This window comes from Oncorhynchus mykiss, chromosome 6, assembly GCF_057628025.1.
Source record: "Oncorhynchus mykiss isolate SJ-2025 chromosome 6, ASM5762802v1, whole genome shotgun sequence".
In the NCBI taxonomy this organism is placed as follows: Eukaryota; Metazoa; Chordata; class Actinopteri; order Salmoniformes; family Salmonidae; genus Oncorhynchus; species Oncorhynchus mykiss.
The window spans coordinates 7,047,583-7,065,351 of record NC_143027.1 but is presented as its reverse complement, the minus strand read 5'-3'; the positions used below and the strand labels follow the sequence as shown (position 1 = coordinate 7,065,351).

General features: G+C 41.3%; 2 protein-coding genes across 2 annotated transcripts; both read right to left on the bottom strand.

Moving 5' to 3' along the window:
* Positions 1-12,100: 12,100 nt before the first annotated feature.
* LOC149982742 (uncharacterized) lies at positions 12,101-14,554 on the bottom strand. Its single transcript, XM_090236913.1, has one exon. The coding sequence runs from the start codon at positions 14,552-14,554 to the stop codon at positions 12,188-12,190; it is 2,367 nt and encodes a 788-aa protein (XP_090093039.1). The 3' UTR covers positions 12,101-12,187.
* A 601-nt stretch (positions 14,555-15,155) lies between these two features.
* On the bottom strand, positions 15,156-16,314 carry LOC149982741 (uncharacterized). The gene is made up of 2 exons (XM_090239248.1): positions 16,232-16,314; positions 15,156-15,906 (listed from the first exon to the last, which is right to left on the bottom strand). Exons 1-2 carry the CDS (start codon positions 16,312-16,314, stop codon positions 15,156-15,158), a joined length of 834 nt encoding a protein of 277 aa, XP_090095374.1.
* Positions 16,315-17,769: the final 1,455 nt, after the last annotated feature.

The window sequence follows — 17,769 nt, the reverse complement described above, 5'->3', positions numbered from 1 at the left end:
GAGGGACTCTTGCTCCAGGGGAAATCTCAGCAGCGATGTCTCTGCTGTGCGTCAGAGGTGGGATCTTTTCCTTCTTCACTATGCTTATTATACTGTACATATCGGTCACATTAATGACATTGCAGTCAGGAAAGTTGTCTGTAGGCTATTGGGGAGATGCGCATAGCCCGTTGACTTGTCACGTTCCAGTCCAAACATGACCTGGGATGTGAGAAGGGAGCTATTCTATAACACATGTAGATGACATGTTGTCTTTATATGTAGATTATATTTTGGTTTTATATTTCATATTTGATTGATGATTAGGCCTATGACTTTTGATTCCACTTTGGCAACCTTGCACCATATTGTCCTCTCTTGCTATATCTTAAACTTTATGCCCTTGTGCAGATCTTCTCTCTAAACAATATTCATGATAGTTTGAATGAGTTGAGTAAACTACACTGTTGTTAGCTTCTCAGTCTGTACTGTACTGTCCCTGGAAGACTCTCCACATAGTTCTCCTAGATCCAGTCCACTTTGTACCACTGGTCAACTAATCATCCAAACCTCTGATTAGTGAATCAGGTGTGCTGGTGGTGGAATACATGATATGAGCTGGTTAGGGGGAGGACAGGTTTGAGAAGGGAAAGACGAAATTGACTTTTCTGACCAACATCCCTTTGACAGCCTGTCTGGCCAAAACTTAAAACGGACTCTAACCTTAACCTTAACATTAACCAAACCCTTAAGCCTTAAAGGTAGTCTCATCAGTCATCAGACTGTAGTTTCTCCCTGTGTGTCCAGTAAACCTCCTCTCATCATGGGTGTGATTCAGCCTGTAGTTTCTCCCTGTGTGTCCAGTAAACCTCCTCTCATCATGGGTATGATTCAGACTCCAGTTTCTCCCTGTGTGTCCAGTAAACCTCCTCTCATCATGGGTGTGATTCAGACTGTAGTTTCTCCCTGTGTGTCCAGTAAACCTCCTCTCATCATGGGTGTGATTCAGACTGTAGTTTCTCCCTGTGTTTCTCCCTGTGTGTCCAGTAAACCTCCTCTTATCATGGGTGGGATTTAGACTGTAGTTTCTCCCTGTGTGTCCAGTAAACCTCCTCTTATCATGGGTGGGATTGAGACTGTAGTTTCTCCCTGTGTGTCCAGTAAACCTCCTCTCATCATGGGTGTGATTCAGACTGTAGTTTCTCCCTGTGTGTCCAGTAAACCTCCTCTCATCATGGGTGTGATTCAGACTGTAGTTTCTCCCTGTGTATCCAGTAAACCTCCTCTCATCATGGGTGTGATTCAGACTGTAGTTTCTCCCTGTGTGTCCAGTAAACCTCTCATCATGGGTATGATTCAGACTGTAGTTTCTCCCTGTGTGTCCAGTAAACCTCCTCTCATCATGGGTGTGATTCAGCCTGTAGTTTCTCTCTGTGTGTCCAGGAAACCTCCTCTCATCATGGGTGTGATTCAGCCTGTAGTTTCTCTCTGTGTGTCCAGTAAACCTCCTCTCATCATGGGTGTTATTCAGCCTGTAGTTTCTCTCTGTGTGTCCAGTAAACCTCTCATCATGGGTGTGATTCAGACTGTAGTTTCTCCCTGTGTGTCCAGTAAACCTCCTCTCATCATGGGTGTGATTCAGCCTGTAGTTTCTCCCTGTGTGTCCAGTAAACCTCCTCTAATCATGGGTGGGATTCAGGCTGAAGCTGGAGAGGCCAGTAGCAACCAGCCCGACCACTTTATTACTAGTTGGGGATGGATAGTATCTCTAGAGGTACAGTAGGGCATTTCCATGTGAAAGGATTGTCTATTAGGTATTTGTTGTGAAATTGTTAGATATTACTTGTTAAATATTACTGCACTGTCGGAACTAGAAGCACAAGCATTTCGCTAGACTCCCAATAACATCTACTAACCATGTGTTGTGACCAATACAATTTGATTTTGATTTGAGCACCAATTATAATGTTCATAAGAGCATGTGTAATTGGGTGTTAAATGAAATCTAAGAGTGTATATTTTTGGTAAATGTAATTCTAGATACATTTTTCAACCAGTGAAGGCTTTGATTTCTGGGTAAACAGATGGAAAAGGGATCTTAGAAAACATCACCAGAAAAAGTCTTAAAAGGTCCAATATCATAACTACATAAAACCAGAATCATGTTGACATAAAGACCCCTGACTACTATTATCAACACTTACATTTGGGTTTGTAGAAATCGTTTTGGTAATATTGTCTTGTGCCTTGTAATTCCGTTACCAAAACCCCACATAACTTCAAGATATTTTCACATTTGTCTTTGTGAGGAGGGAGGATAATGAAAGTTCACAGAAGTAACAAGTAGTGGTGGAGCTAACAATTAGTTCTAGTGATTTTTCTGATGTGTATTTTGTTTGTGAATTATTAAGTGATTACAACTCATAATTCCGTTGCCAAATTGGTCGCTGCATCAAAACCAAGTATCCATTACAACTCTATTGTTGCATTACATCTCCACATTTCATATTCCTGTATCAAAAAAATAAAAGGTCTGAGGTTAAAATACTATCACCACACATCTACACATTCACATTATATATAACTCACTGTACTATCAGTGTCAATTTGGAAAAAGCTATACATTACTGAAGGCCTGTGCTAAACGGTGCTACAACCATTATATTATAAACCACTAACATGTAAGCTGATGTTGACTGAAATCAACTAGCCTCGAGCTAGCTAGCGCTTAGCCACGCTAAATATGGTTAGCATCAAGCTAGAGAACTGTTAAATGCTATTTTTGTAGAAATATCAACACATTTTATCGAGACATCACATATTTACATATATTACCTGAACTAAACTGAGTCTTTGATAGAAAATAAAACAAATAGGATCTAAAACTTTGGAAAAAAGTACAGAAAGTTCCCTTCTCTTACATGTAAACCATTAGCAACCTAGCCAACCTCCATTACTTACAATGGGAAAATACCAACCAGTTTATCACTCTGTTAAAACTCCCTTCAATTGCCTTCAAACGTGACCAAACTCATGGACTATGTAGTTAACCATGTTACCTCAATATGCTGAGAGTCATATTGGACTTTTGCACATTACGTAACTGAATTAATAGGGTAAAATGATGAGACGGAGAAACGTTATTAGTTTTCAGTAGTAGGCATTCTCCAAGATTGAAGAAGAAACCTCTAAGACCTCACGATCTCACTAACACTGCCCATTGACATCACAGCTCCCCCTAGCAGCAGTAATCATATACATTACTTTAAATGCAAATACCTGGGAGGCCTAGAAAATGATACAAGGGATGGATCCATCAGATAACAAATGAAGTAAAACATAAAGAATATGACCATACATATTTGTATGTTGCACATATACACATGGCATATGCTTGGGTGCCACCTTGACATCTCTGATCTGCTTGCCTCAGTGGTGGAAAAAGTACTCAATAGTCATACTTGAGTAAAAGTAAAGATACCTTAATAGAAAATGACAAGTAAAAGTGAGAGTCCCCCAGTGAAATACTACTTGAGTAAAAGTCTAAAAGTATTTGGTTTTAAATGTACTGAAGTATCAAAAGTAAATGTAAAAGTGTAAACCATTTCAAATTCCTTTTATTAAGCAAACCAGATGGTACAATTTTCTTTTTTTAATGTATTTGCTGATAGCCAGGGGAACACTCCAACACTCAGATATAATTTACAAACGAAGCATTTGTGTTTAGTGAGTCCTCCAGATCAGAGGCAGTAGGGGTGACCAGGGATGTTCTCTGTTTAGTGAGTCCTCCAGATCAGAGGCAGTAGGGATGACCAGGGATGTTCTCTGTTTAGTGAGTCCTCCAGATCAGAGGCAGTAGGGGTGACCAGGGATGTTCTCTGTTCAGTGAGTCCGCCAGATCAGAGGCAGTAGGGGTGACCAGGGATGTTCTCTGTTTAGTGAGTCCTCCAGATCAGAGGCAGTAGGGGTGACCAGGGATGTTCTCTGTTTAGTGAGTCCTCCAGATCAGAGGCAGTAGTGGTGACCAGGGATGTTCTCTGTTTAGTGAGTCCGCCAGATCAGAGGCAGTAGTGGTGACCAGGGATGTTCTCTGTTTAGTGAGTCCACCAGATCAGAGGCAGTAGGGGTGACCAGGGATGTTCTCTGTTTAGTGAGTCCACCAGATCAGAGGCAGTAGGGGTGACCAGGGATGTTCTCTGTTTAGTGAGTCTGTCAGATCAGAGGCAGTAGGGATGACCAGGGATGTTCTCTGTTTAGTGAGTCCTCCAGATCAGAGGCAGTAGGGGTGACCAGGGATGTTCTCTGTTTAGTGAGTCCTCCAGATCAGAGGCAGTAGGGATGACCAGGGATGTTCTCTGTTTAGTGAGTCCTCCAGATCAGAGGCAGTAGGGGTGACCAGGGATGTTCTCTGTTTAGTGAGTCCTCCAGATCAGAGGCAGTAGGGATGACCAGGGATGTTCTCTGTTTAGTGAGTCCTCCAGATCAGAGGCAGTAGGGATGACCAGGGATGTTCTCTGTTTAGTGAGTCCTCCAGATCAGAGGCAGTAAGGGTGACCAGGGATGTTCTCTTGATAATTGTGTAAATTGGACCATTTTCCTGTCAAAATGTAACAAGTACTTTTTGATGTCAGGGAAAATGTGTGGAGTAAAAAGTACATTATTTTCTTTAGGAATGTAGTGAAGTAAAAGTAAAAGTTGGCAACAATATAAATAGTAAAATACAGTACAGATACAAAAACGACTTAAGTTCTTTAAATTAGTTGTACTTAAGTACTTTACACCACTGGCTATCTTCAATAAATGAATGCTAGAACATTGGTAGCCAGGATTAGCTGTTTGTATCTAGTCTCTTAATAATTGCATAACGGTGCAAGTTAGACACATGTTGTCTTTTGTTTACATGTGAGCATGTCTTTTTCTGTCGGTCCTGTCAATGTTGAGTGATCACACATGCCTCAGCACACATAGGAGGTTACTTTGCCTGCTTGTAAATGTGGGCTAAAAGTGGGGATGTTTCATATGATTTCAGATCATCTTAACTCCCCACCACCAATGAACCATTTATTTTATTACAGAAAACCACTGAACCACCACTGCAATATAGACCTACACTAAGAACAAGGTGCTTTCTACAACCTAAAAGGATTATTCCGCTGTCCCCACAGGAGAACCCTTTTTGGTTCCAGGTAGAACCCCTTCTGTGCCTAGGTAGAACACTTTTGGGCTCCATTCCACAGAGGGTTCTACCCTAGAACCCTGTTGGAACCCCTTTTTAGAAGAGTGTCCTCAACAAGTTCAACCTGTTAAGTTTACACCATTTCATTCTGTCCTCAAACTGCTGATTGGTATTCAAGATAACATGCAACATAGCACCACCACCGTTGAAGGTTTTCATCAACCTCTTAAATAGCAGTGTTCCAAGATCCTCCACCAGGGGTGACTGTAGTATCCTCAAACGGACAGAAAGGAGACACAAGAGGCCCCCACACTAATTTTAGATCACAAGGGGTCTTTATTTTCATACTGGATGCTCTCAACCTCATCACTATCTCCTTTGTCATCTTCCATTCATGGCATTTCAACATTTAAACAGGGGGCACATCACACTCATGTCTTTTTTTGGAACTCAAACCACACACACACACACACACACACACACTATTATAGCATCTTGTTTACATATCTCACATTGTAGGCGCCCAGCTGAGGCCCTGGATGGACCATATTGCAATGAGATGGGCACAGGGGTATGTACAGTTGATGTCGGGAGTTTACATACACCTTAGCCAAATACATTTAAACATAGTTTTTCACAATTCCTGACATTTAATCCAAGTAAAGATTCCCTGTCTTAGGTCAGTTAAGATCACCACTTTCTTTTAAGAATGTGAATTGTCAGAATAATAGGACAGAGAATGATTTATTTCAGCTTTTATTTATTTCATCACATTCCTAGTGGGTCATACGTTTAAATACACTCCATTAGTATTTGGTAGCATTCCCTTTAAATTGTTTAACTTGGGTCAAACGTTTCAGGTAGCCTTCCACAAGCTTTCCACAATAAATTTGATGAATTTTAGGACAATTTTTGTTTCATCAGACCAGAGGACATTTCTCCAAAAAGTACGATCTAAATGACTTGCCAAAACTATAGTTTGTTAACATGACGTTGATTGGTTGCTCTGGCTCATCACTTGTTGACTAAAAGAAAGAAAGATTTAGACATTTGTTGGACATTGCCATAGTTCAACAGCTGAAAAGCCTTCATTAACATACTCCCAGAGATAGAAAGACATCCAGTATTCACTGAATGAAGGAGCCTATTTACAATTTCATTCATCAATTAAATAAATGATACTATAGTACATTCAATGACGTTATTATTGTGGACTATAGGCTACTCCTGTATCTACCTTCTACAATACCGTCATCATTGAATGAAGCAGCATACCTATCCCCATTTATAATGGTAGATGTGATGATGGTAGGTGATGGTAGGTGTTGTAGGTGGTGTGGTAGGGATGGTAGGTATGATGATGGTAGGTGTGGTGATGGTAGGGAAGGTAGGTGTGGTGAGTGTAGGGATGGTGATGGTAAGTGTAGTGATTGTAGGTGTGGTGATCGTAGGGATGGTAGGTGTAATGATGGTAGGTGTGGTGATGGTAAGTGTAGTGATTGTAGGTGTGGTGATGGTAGGTGTGGTGAAGGTAGGTATGGTAGGTGTGGTTATGGTAGATGTGATCATGTTAGGTGATGGAATGTGTGGTGATGGCAGGTGTATAAATGGTAGGTGTGGTGAAGTAATTATGGTATGGTATTTGTGGTGATGGTAGGTGTGATAGGTGTGGTGGTTGTAGGTATTGTAAGTGTGGTGATTGTAGGTGTGATAGGTGTGGTGATGGTAGGTGTGTGGATGGTAGGTATGGTGGGTGGGGTGATGGTAGGTGTAATGATGGTAAGGATGGTAGGTGTGGTGATGGTAGGTGTGATGTAAAAATCTAATCAAATCCAATTTTATTTGTCACACATACACATGGTTAGCAGATGTTAATGCGAGTGTAGCGAAATGCTTGTGCTTCTAGTTCCGACAATGCAGTAATAACCAACAAGTAATCTAGCTAACAATTCCAAAACTACTACCTTATAGACACAAGTGTAAGGGGATAAAGAATATGTACATAAAGATATATGAATGAGTGATGGTACAGAGCGGCATAGGCAAGATACAATAGATGGTATTGAGTGCAGTATATACAAATGAGATGAGTATGTAAACAAAGTGGCATAGTTAAAGTGGCTAGTGATACATGTATTACATAAAGATGCAGTAGATGATATAGAGTACAGTATATACACATACATATGAGATGAATAATGTAGGGTATGTAAACATTATATTAGGTAGCATTGTTTAAAGTGGCTAGTGATATATTTTACATCATTTCCCATCAATTCCCATTATTAAAGTGGCTGGAGTTGAGTCAGTGTGTTGGCAGCAGCCACTCAATGTTAGTGGTGGCTGTTTAACAGTCTGATGGCCTTGAGATAGAAGCTGTTTTTCAGTCTCTCGGTCCCAGCTTTGATGCACCTGCACATATTGATGGAAACAGTCTTGGAGTGTGGAATCAGATTGGTCGGACCAGCGTTGAACAGACCTCAGCGCGGGAGCTTCTTGTTTTAGTTTCTGTCTGTAGGCAGGGATCAACAAAATGGAGTCGTGGTCAGCTTTTCCGAAAGGAGAGCGGGGCAGGGCCTTATATGTGTCGCGGAAGTTAGAATAGCAATGATCCAAGGTTTTTCCAACCCTGGTTGCGCAATCGATATGCTGATAAAATTTAGGGAGTCTTGTTTTCAGATTAGCCTTGTTAAAATCCCCAGCTACAATGAATGCAGCCTCCGGATAAATGGATTCCAGTTTGCAAAGAGTCAAATAAAGTTTGTTCAGGGCTATCGATGTGTCTGCTTGGGGTGGAATATATACGGCTGTGATTATAATCAAAGAGAATTCTCTTGGTAGATAATGCGGTCGACATTTGATTGTGAGGAATTCTAAATCAGGTGAACAGAAGGACTTGAGTTCCTGTATGTTGTTGTGGCCACACCACGTCACGTTACCAGAAAGATGTTTGTTTCTGTCGGCGCGATGCGTGGAGAAACCAGCTGGCTGCACCGACTCCGATAGCGTCTCTCCAGTGAGCCATGTTTCCGTGAAGCAAAGAACGTTACAGTCTCTGATGTCCCTCTGGAATGCTACCCTTGCTCGGATTTCATCAACCATGTTGTTAAGAGACTGGACATTGGCGAGAAGAATTCTAGGGAGTGGTGCACGATGTGCCCGTCTCCGGAGTCTGGCCAGAAGACCACTCCGTTTCCCCCTTTTATGAAGTAGTTTTTTTGGGGTCGCCGGCTGGGATCCATTCCGTTGTCCTGGGTGAAAGGCAGAACACAGGATCCGCTTCGCGAAAGTCATATTCTTGGTCGTACTGATGGTGAGTTGACGCTGCTCTTATGTTCAGTAGTTCTTCTCGACTGTATGTAATGAAACCTAAGATGACCTGGGGTACCAATGTAAGAAATAACACGTAAAAAAACAAAAACCTGCATAGTTTCCTAGGAACGCGAAGCGAGGCGGCCATCTCTGTTGGCGCCGGAAGACTATTGGGTGTAACAGCTGTGTTAGGTAGGTGGGATAGTTGTGGTAAGTATGTGTGGTAGATGTGGTAGGTAGGTAGGTAGGCTTGGAGGGTGTGGTAATGGTAGGTGAGGTAGCTGTGGTGATGGTTGGTTTGGTGAAGGTAGGTATGGTAGGTGTGATGATGGTTGGTGTGGTAGGTTTGGTGATGGTAGGTGTGAGAGATGAGGTGATGGTAGGTATGTTACTTGTGGTTGGTGTGGTGGTAGTTGTGGTAGGTAAGTTTGGTAGGTGTGGTGATGATAGGTGTGGTGGTTGTGGTAGGTAGTTGTGGTAGATGTGGTAGGTAGGTTTGGTGATGGTAGGTGTGGTGATGGTAGCTTTGGTATGTTTGGTGAAAGTAGATGTGATAGTTGTGGTATTTGTTGATTGTAGATGTGTTGATGGTAGGTGTGATAGTTGTGGTAGGTCGATGTGGTAGTTGTGTTAGGTTGGTGTGGTAGTTGTGTTAGGTAGGTGTGATAGTTGTGGTAGGTAGGTATGGATGTTATGGTACGTAGGTGTGGAAGTTGTGTTAGGTAGGTTTGGTGATGGTAGGTTTTGTAGTTGTGGTGATGGTAGTTGCGGTAGGTGTGGTGATGGTGGGTGTGGTAGTTGTGATAGGTTGGTGTAGTAGTTGTGGTACGTACGTGTGTTAGTTTTGGTAGGGAAGTGTGGTAGTTGTGATAGGTAGGTGTGGTAGTTGTGATAGGTAGGTGTGGTAGTTGTGATAGTGTTGGGGAATAATCAGAATAGTTGGGTAACATAGATAAGATGTTTTATTTTCATTATATGCTTGTGAGTTACTTCTCATATAGAATGTATCTTGTTGTACTATAGTGCTGGCTGGTTGCAGTTATCTGTTCTCTGTCAGGGTTCAGTTACTTGGGCCACAGAGAGGGGAGAAGTCAAGCTTGTCTTCATATGTAAACATATCTTTTAAACCAATTATTTCTTGGCTCCACAATGTCTGTGTGCCAGTCACTGTGTCTCTGTGATCTTGTCCAGGAGGGGTGTATTTGATATATGCCTGTTGATGAGGTTTTGTTTTATGTTCCTGAGAGCGAGATAAGAACATAGTTTAGGAGATAATTTATAGCCAATGCTGTCTGTTTGGAAGGAATCAGTGGCCAACTGCAAGCTTAACAAATCAATCACTATCCTGCTATTCAACATGACTCCTGCCGCATTCAAAACAACTGGAAACTCGGAACTGGGAAATCTTAGACTTCAGTGAGTTCAAGACAACTGGGAACTCTGACTGGGAAAACAGGTTTTGAACGGTCATCCAACTCAGAAATCCAAGTCGGGAACTCGGGGCTCTTTCTTGTGCTCTGACCTGAAGATCACTGACATCATGATTCAACCTTGTTTTTTCCCGAGTTCCCAGTTGTCTTGAAAGCACCATAAATCCAGAGAATGACAGACTTTGATGCCAAACCGCCGCTACACCTTCCTGTTCAAGTGAGCACAGCACAACAAGGTGTCCAAAAATGTATTGAATACTGCTCTATAAATGATGTAATATGCCAGGGAGATATGTATACTGTATCTAAGAAAGTAATACTAAGTGTATGTTGTGTAGTAAGCTGTTAGTAGCCCATGTGCCTCACCCTAATAATTTTGTCCCTTTCCCCTCTCATAACTTAGCCTACTGCTCTGACTTGATGGTGCACATGTAGACTATAGCCTGTTTTAGAGAAATGTAATCATCATTGTCTGCTTATATGCAGTTATGACTTGGTATACAGGGAGAATACTGTAAGAATGGCCCATGTTCAAAATTCTGTCGCTGTACATTTCAAAAGTGCTGAACAAATAGTTATATTGACGACGTTCATCCTAGGTCTCTCATTGTCTTAATCTAAATTACAGATATCCTGTAGTCCACTCGTTGTCCCCTTGTGCCATAGTTTGTACTTCTCAATTGTCAGTAGAAACCACATTTGTTTAAGCAAGTCAGCCATATCAGCTATGTTTTTTAAAAAGGATTCTCTCCATGGTGCTGAAAAGAAAGCTCTGCTATTGGGACAGCTTTATGTCGACCCTAACAGTTTGTGGGCACCGTTTGTTAAAGTTATAGTGCAATTAATGTATTGTTTAGTGTTGTGTTGTGTAGTGGCTTTGCTGGTATTCATCTAAAACATTTTGGGGGAGTTTTCCCCACCAAGATGTACATGCTGCAATCACCACTGGGTGGGTGAATTATAACACACCAACCCTGTTACCTATAGATAGACAGTCTAGACATGTTTAAACTATTTACATGTGTTTGGTAAGCTTGCATTCCATTCCCCCTGTCACATGGGGATCTATGGTTGATTCTAGATGAAATAGTCAACTCTGTTACAGTCAACCCTGTCACTTTATTTGGCACTTAATAGGCACTTACTATAGTATGTATTTGTTACTTTGAGATGGAAAACATGTTTTATATTAAGTTGAACATGTGCTCTTTATGACAGAATGTTAGAATTAGGTGAAATATAAAGTTACACTCCCCAAAAGGTACTCAATTGGTGGAATGACCCGAGTACTGAACTGGAGGTGGGAGAGCTAACGATGCTTCTACTGTTGCTCTCTCCTCAGATTCTTAGAGAAGCTATTTCAATCTGATATTTCTCCTATGGTCTAAAATAGATGTGTATAGAGGACTCCTCTCTAATATAACATGTCACACATTGTATCAAACTGATGGAATGTTAGGTGTCTCATTGAAAGTCTAACATCTACCATGACTACTGGATGTTTCAATTCTAATAAATAACAAAACAATCCACACCGTAACAACAATATTGCTTTTTTAATAAATGCTTTTATTAAAGAATAAAACTTTGCAAACAAAAAGGACATCATCAAACATCACTGGCCTGACTTGAGCAGCTCTGCCCGGGGATGGAGCCAGCAACTTAGCTGCTACCGGTCCGGTCCAGGCTACCTGCAGACCTCCTCCCAGACCTCCTTTTCAGAACCTCCCCTTAACAGGAGAGGTGGTGGAAATGATCAGAGTTGCATTCAACTTGAATAAAGATGAGAAACTCTGGTCTGTGGAGCCACTGGTCTGAGGGGAGGACTTCTGTTGAAACCATTTCCATTTTTGGGATATTTTCTAGGACTGTAGAGGTGGTAAGCAGAGATGAATTTAACTAGGATACAGATGAGAGTCTCTGTTCTTGGGAGGAGGGTCACTGACCTTCGATGGTTTGTTGCCTGATAAAGAGGATACTTGCTGGCTTGAGGAGACTATAATGTTTTGAGGAGGACATGTGGCTCGATGACTTAAAGAGGAGGAGGAATTATTGGGCGACACTTTTAATTACCAACGTAACCTCAGTGGAACTGTGGCTTCATCGAGTTCCAGCTCTAGGCAGACAGCACGTCAGGAAGGCTGTAAGACATCACAGAGACAGGTAAGTATCTATATATTTACATGTGTGTTGCATGTACACTAAACCCTCACATTTGGATAATGTCACTTTTTAAAGTGATGACATGTATATTAACAGTGTAAAACATGAATAGATGTTTAAACATTCTTTACCTCATCCTAATTTTCTTCCAGATGCTTGGCTTTTTCTTTGTCTTGGATATTCGCTCTGATGTTTCAACCTCTTCTGGAGCGTCTAGCTGCTGGCTGTCTGGCCCCCCCATCTCCTCTTTTTTCTTTACCTCTAAAATCTTCTCTCTCTCTCTGATTAAAGCTAAATGGCCTTCAATGGCTCTCTTTCTCTGCTCCTCTCTCTCTTCCTCTCTCTGCCTCTCCTCCTCTCTTAGTCTCAACATTTCTTTCTGTCTAGCAATTTCAATCTCTCGTTTTTTATCCTGCTCCTCTTGTTGTCTTGCCCTCTCCTGTTTTCTTTCCATCTCCAGCCGTCTTTCCTCCTTCTCCCTCCTGATTTGTTGTCCTCTTTCTATGTGTTCTCGCTCCCCCTTCAACACTTCTAACCTCCTCTCTTTACGCCTATTGAAGACTTCCCGTGCTTTTGCTTTAACATTAACTACTACATGTTTCTTCATGCTTACTTCCTTTCCTCTCTCTTCTCTTTCCCTGTACTCTTCCTCTGCTTCCTTAATCACTTCCTGCTTTTCTTCCATCTCTCTCTCCTGTTCTATCTCCAGTTCATTCTGTCCCTCAATTTCCCCCAAAATATTTTTCTGCCCTTCCTTTCTTCTTCCTGCTTCCTCCCTTTCTCTCATAATCATCTTTTCTTTTTCCATCTCTTTCTGTTGCTGATCTTTTAATTCCATCTCTCTCTGATTGTCATTGTCTTTCTCCCTTTCTTTCTCCTTCTCCTTTTGTTTCTGTCTCTCCTCTTGTTGTTGTCGTCTGTGTATCTCTTCTATCTCTCTCTGTCTCTTGTTCTCCCTCTCTCTTCCCTCCTTCTCCATGTCAATTTGCTTCTGTTTCCATATATTTTCTTCTTCTTGATCTCTCTCAAACATTATCTTTCTCTCCTCTTGTTGTTGTCGTCTTTCTTTCTCTCCCATCTCTCTCTGTCTCTCTTTCTCTTCGATCGCTCTCTGTCTCTCTTCTTCTCTTTCTTCCTCTTCCATCTCTATTTGCTTCTGTTTACATCTTTCTTCTTCATACTCTCTTTCAATCTCTCTCTGTCTCTCTTTCTCCCTCTCTCGTTCTTCCTCTTCCATCTCTTTTTGCTTCTGTTCAAATAGTTCTTCTTCAATCTCTCTTTCAATCTCTTTCTGTCTCTCTTCTTCTCTTTCGATATGTTTTTGTCTCTTTTCCATTATCTTTCTTTTGATCTCTCTCTGTCTCTCTTTCTCCCTCTCTCGTTCTTCCTCTTCCATCTCTATTTGCTTCTGTTTACATCTTTCTTCTTCGTGCTCTCTTTCAATCTCTCTCTGTCTCTCTTCTCTTTCTTTCTCTTCCATCTCTATTTGCTTCTGTTTACATCTTTCTTCAATCTCTCTTTCAATCTCTCTCTGTCTCTCTTCTTCTCTTTCCATAATTTTCTGTCTCTTCTCCATTCTCTTCCTTTTTATCTGTCTCTGTCTCTCTTTCTCCCTCTCTCTTTCTTCATCTTCCATCTCTATGTGCTTCTGTTTGCGTCTCTCCTCTTCTTCTTCTCTCTCTAGCTCCTTCTTCTCATCTTCTTCTTGTCTCTGTTTTGGTATTTTATCCATTCTCTTTCTTTCTACCTCTTTCTGTTTGTTGTGCTCACCCTCCATCTTCTCCTCCATGTCCATTTGGTTCTGTTTCCATTTATATTTGTCTGTTTCCATATTTTCTAATTCTATCTGCTGTTCCTTGATTTTCTTGAAGACTTCCTCCAATTCAGACGTCTTTTTGTCATTGATGAGGGCTGTCTCCATCTCCATCTCTCTCTCCACTCTATTTTTCATCTCCTCTTCACTTCGTCTCCAATCATTTTCTCTCTCTCTGTCTCTATCAAATGGTCTCTCTGGTTCAGTCTCGTTTTTCAATCTAATCTCTTCTTTCATTCTCACAACCTCTCTGTCTAACACTAGTACATTTTGGTTAACCTGTTTCACTCTCTCATTCTGTCTTCTAAACGCTTCTTTCGCTCTTTCAAATTTGATTTTGTATTGAATCTCTTTTGTTGTCATATCTTCTTTCAGTCTCTCAACCTCTCTCTCTAACTCTTTTACCTTTTCGTTGACCAGTTTGACTTTCTCATTCTCTGCAATACGCATGTCTCTTTCTCTTTCAAATATGATTTCCTTCTCAATCTCTTTCAATCTCTCAATCTCTCGTTCTAACGATTTTATCGTTTCTTCTGCCTGTTCCACTTTCTTCTTCATTTCTTGTCTTTCCAATTCTGCTTTTCTCTTCCTTTCCATCTCCCTTTCTCTCTCTCTTTCCCTCTCTCTTCCTGTTTCAATAGGTTTGTTGTTCCAGGCCAGTCTTGGTCGCTGCTCCTCCATGACTTTCTGCCATAGCCTCAATCTCTCAATCTCTTGCTTCATTTTAAAAGGTAAAATTAGTGATAATCTATTACCAAGACATACTTTCAAAGGATTTGCAGAGAATGATACACAGAAATACAACCTAGAGCTAGGTAATTGAATCAAACACTGGACAACATCAATAGCAGGGTCATGTTGATCAATTCATCTGGACAATTCATTGTCAATTAATGTATTATCATGGTTTGAAAAAATTATGAGACATTTTATGGAATCAATTATGTCCAAATGTGTACAAATACAAACACACAACCTTCTTGCCCATTCAGTTAGGGGTTTGAGAAATTCCTGTTACAATTTGTGTGATGTTACAACAATGTTGCCTCTGATGTTTATGCTTGTAGAAATTACTCCTACAGATGATGTTTCACTAATGCAGTTATTTACAACCTGCACAGATACAGTCAACAACAACAACAGTAATGACGTTAATAAGGAAGTGGATATTCAACCGGCAGAAGAAAGGCATAGGGGTTGAGATAAATGAAGGTTAGGTTCAGGACCTAGGGTTGGGTTAAGGTAAAGGTTAGGTATAGTTTCAGTGAGGTTAAGGTAAGGGTTAAAGGAAAGGAATAAAAGTTAACATTAGGTTAGCGTACCGCTGTCTGCCACTATTCATTTTCAGCTGGGTAAATATACACTGCCTTTTAATAATAACAATGACATGTCTTACGTGGGCCAGTTGTAGGTCCACCATCAGTAGATCCAGCAGTTGTTTGAGTCTGTGGATCTCCTGCAGTTTTCTCTGGTACTCCATTGCTTCTGTGGCTCTCTCTGCTTCCCTCTGTCTCTCTGCTTCTCTCTGTCTCTCTGCTTCTCTCTGTCTCTCTGCCTCCCTCTGTCTCTCTGCCTCACTCTGTCTCTCTGCTTCTCTCTGTCTCTCTGCCTCTCTCTCTGCATCTCTCTCTCTCTCTGCCTCTCTCTGGCTCTCTTCCTCTCTCTGGCTCTCTGCCTCCCTCTGGCTCTCTGCCTCCCTCTGGCTTTCTGCCTCCCTCAGTCTCAGGATCCCAGCCTTCCACTCTTTCATGATACCCCTTTCTACTCTTCTTCTCCTCCTTTCGTCTTTTAAAAGGGCTCGGAGATGGTCTGTCTCAGACTCTAATTGTTCAATGATCTTGTCCTTCTCTGTTCCACCATTCCTCTTCTTCTTTTCCTCCTCCCAGAGGCACACTTGAAGTCTGCCCATCTCCTTCTTCTGATTTCGGATCGTTCGATCCTTCCCCATCAACTCAAGCATGTGGGCTTCCTTCTCTGTATAGGTCTTCTTCTCTTCTCTCGGGAAGTAAACCTCCATCTCTGCCTGCTTGTAGCTGGGAGCAAAGGAATGTCAAGACATTATTTAGGAAGTGAACTCAGACAATTTACTACAATATTAAAATAATAATTTAACTTCTGCTCAATTAATAATACTTTAATACTTTAATAATAATCAATTAATACTTTAATAACACAAATCACACAACTGTGACTTACAGTACGTGAATGTGATGAGTTGACTGTCCATGATGGCCAGAGGTGGGTAATGTGTCACTCTGGTCCAGGGCGTTACGTACAGCTTACAGACACTGAGCCTTCCTTCAGCAAGCCGCACATAATGCCCTGTACCAGAGCTAGGTTATGTGATGAATGACTTACAGACTGTTCCACATGATAGGAGGGGGTAAGAAGACAGTCCCAGTAGGAGACGGAGATCGTCCAGAAGAAGAAGAGGTGTCCATCTCCTCAGAGACTGCAGGAAAGGTCTACACGTTTTATTTCTGGAAAATAAAGAGATGCCTTCGTTCAGCAACAATGTGTGTTTCTATGTTTCTGTCACTAGATGGTGCCATTGTACACAACATTTACTCACCAGGTCAGTGAATTCAGAAACAGTCTTCAGAGTTGTGTCCTCAAGCTCTAGCCTACAACCCATCATGCATCAGCACAACTAATATAATAATACCTCATCACAACTTCATAATCACAGTACACCTGGATTGTGTTCACAAAGTGTTTCAGGGTAGGAGTGCTGATCTAGGATCAGGTCGACCTCCTGTCCATCAAAATGTATTCAGTTTAATTTAAAAGACCAAACTGATTATTGATCAGCACTCCTTCTATGAGACTTTGTGAATATGAGCCTATGTGAAAGAACCTTTCTGGCATATGCTGGCTAGACAGTACACAGACAATTCAGATAGTCCGACAGACAGACAGAAGAGTAGATACAGATGGAGTGATTGATAGCAACAGAAATAACGAAGCGGATGGTTAATGTATTGTAAACTTTTGTAAATATTTGACTCACCTCAAATCACACGTGTCAAACCTCAGTTTTAGTGTTGAACCGAATAATATCCTCGGCATTAACTTTCTCTGGTCTGGAGCTGTATTGTTGCGTCATTTGGAACGCTTGAGCGTCATAATCCGTTCACCGCGCCTGCTTGATTGACAGCTAGGGGTTCTCCTGCGCATCAGTGTCCAAAAGTCGATAATGTTTAGCTACTCATAATTGATAAAGTCATTAATAACTATTTTCACTTGACTTTTATTTCGTGTATTTTTGCCTAAGTTTATTTGGAATTCTATGTTGTGTGATTTGTCTTTGTATGGGCCTAAAGTTCAATGAAATACAAACAGCAACCAAAGCCTACAAACATTTCCCACACAAATACAAATGTGGGTGTTTAGTGAGAACACAAAATAATAACATTACAGCCATAACTGTACAAACAAACATACAATCACAACTCTCTCCCCACTATTTATTATTTCTGCAGTGAGGATTCACCCCCTTTAGATAATGGTGTTGTAATTTATCTACAGAAAAACGTTGTTCTGATCTCAACAAGCAGTAGTAGCAGTTTGCAAATCATAGAGCCAGATGAATGGCTCTTTCACCGATGCAATTCGGTTCCCGAGGTTCAACAAAAAGATCCGTTCAAAAAGAGCCGTTCGTTCGTGAACGACACATCACGACACTGTTGTTCTCCACCATTTCGTATCGTGAGCTGGAGGAGCGTTCGTCCAACTTCTCATCCAAGTAAATGGCAGCGGCGCATCATCCATCCGATGAACTCCCAAGGGACTGGGAGGATAGTTTACGATGCAACAAGCGTTTGGGGAGGACATTCATTGTAACGCAATGACTGTTTTTAAATTCTTGGGGGACTCTTGTTCCAGGGGAAATCTCA

Coding starts and splice junctions, on each gene's coding strand:
- LOC149982741 (XM_090239248.1), bottom strand. CDS start 16,314: ATGGACACCTCTTCTTCTTCTGGACGATCTCCGTCTCCTACTGGGACT. Junction 15,907..16,231: donor CCTATCATGTGGAACAGTCT/GTAAGTCATTCA, acceptor CTTTGCTCCCAG/CTACAAGCAGGCAGAGATGG.
- LOC149982742 (XM_090236913.1), bottom strand. CDS start 14,554: ATGGAGGAGCAGCGACCAAGACTGGCCTGGAACAACAAACCTATTGAA.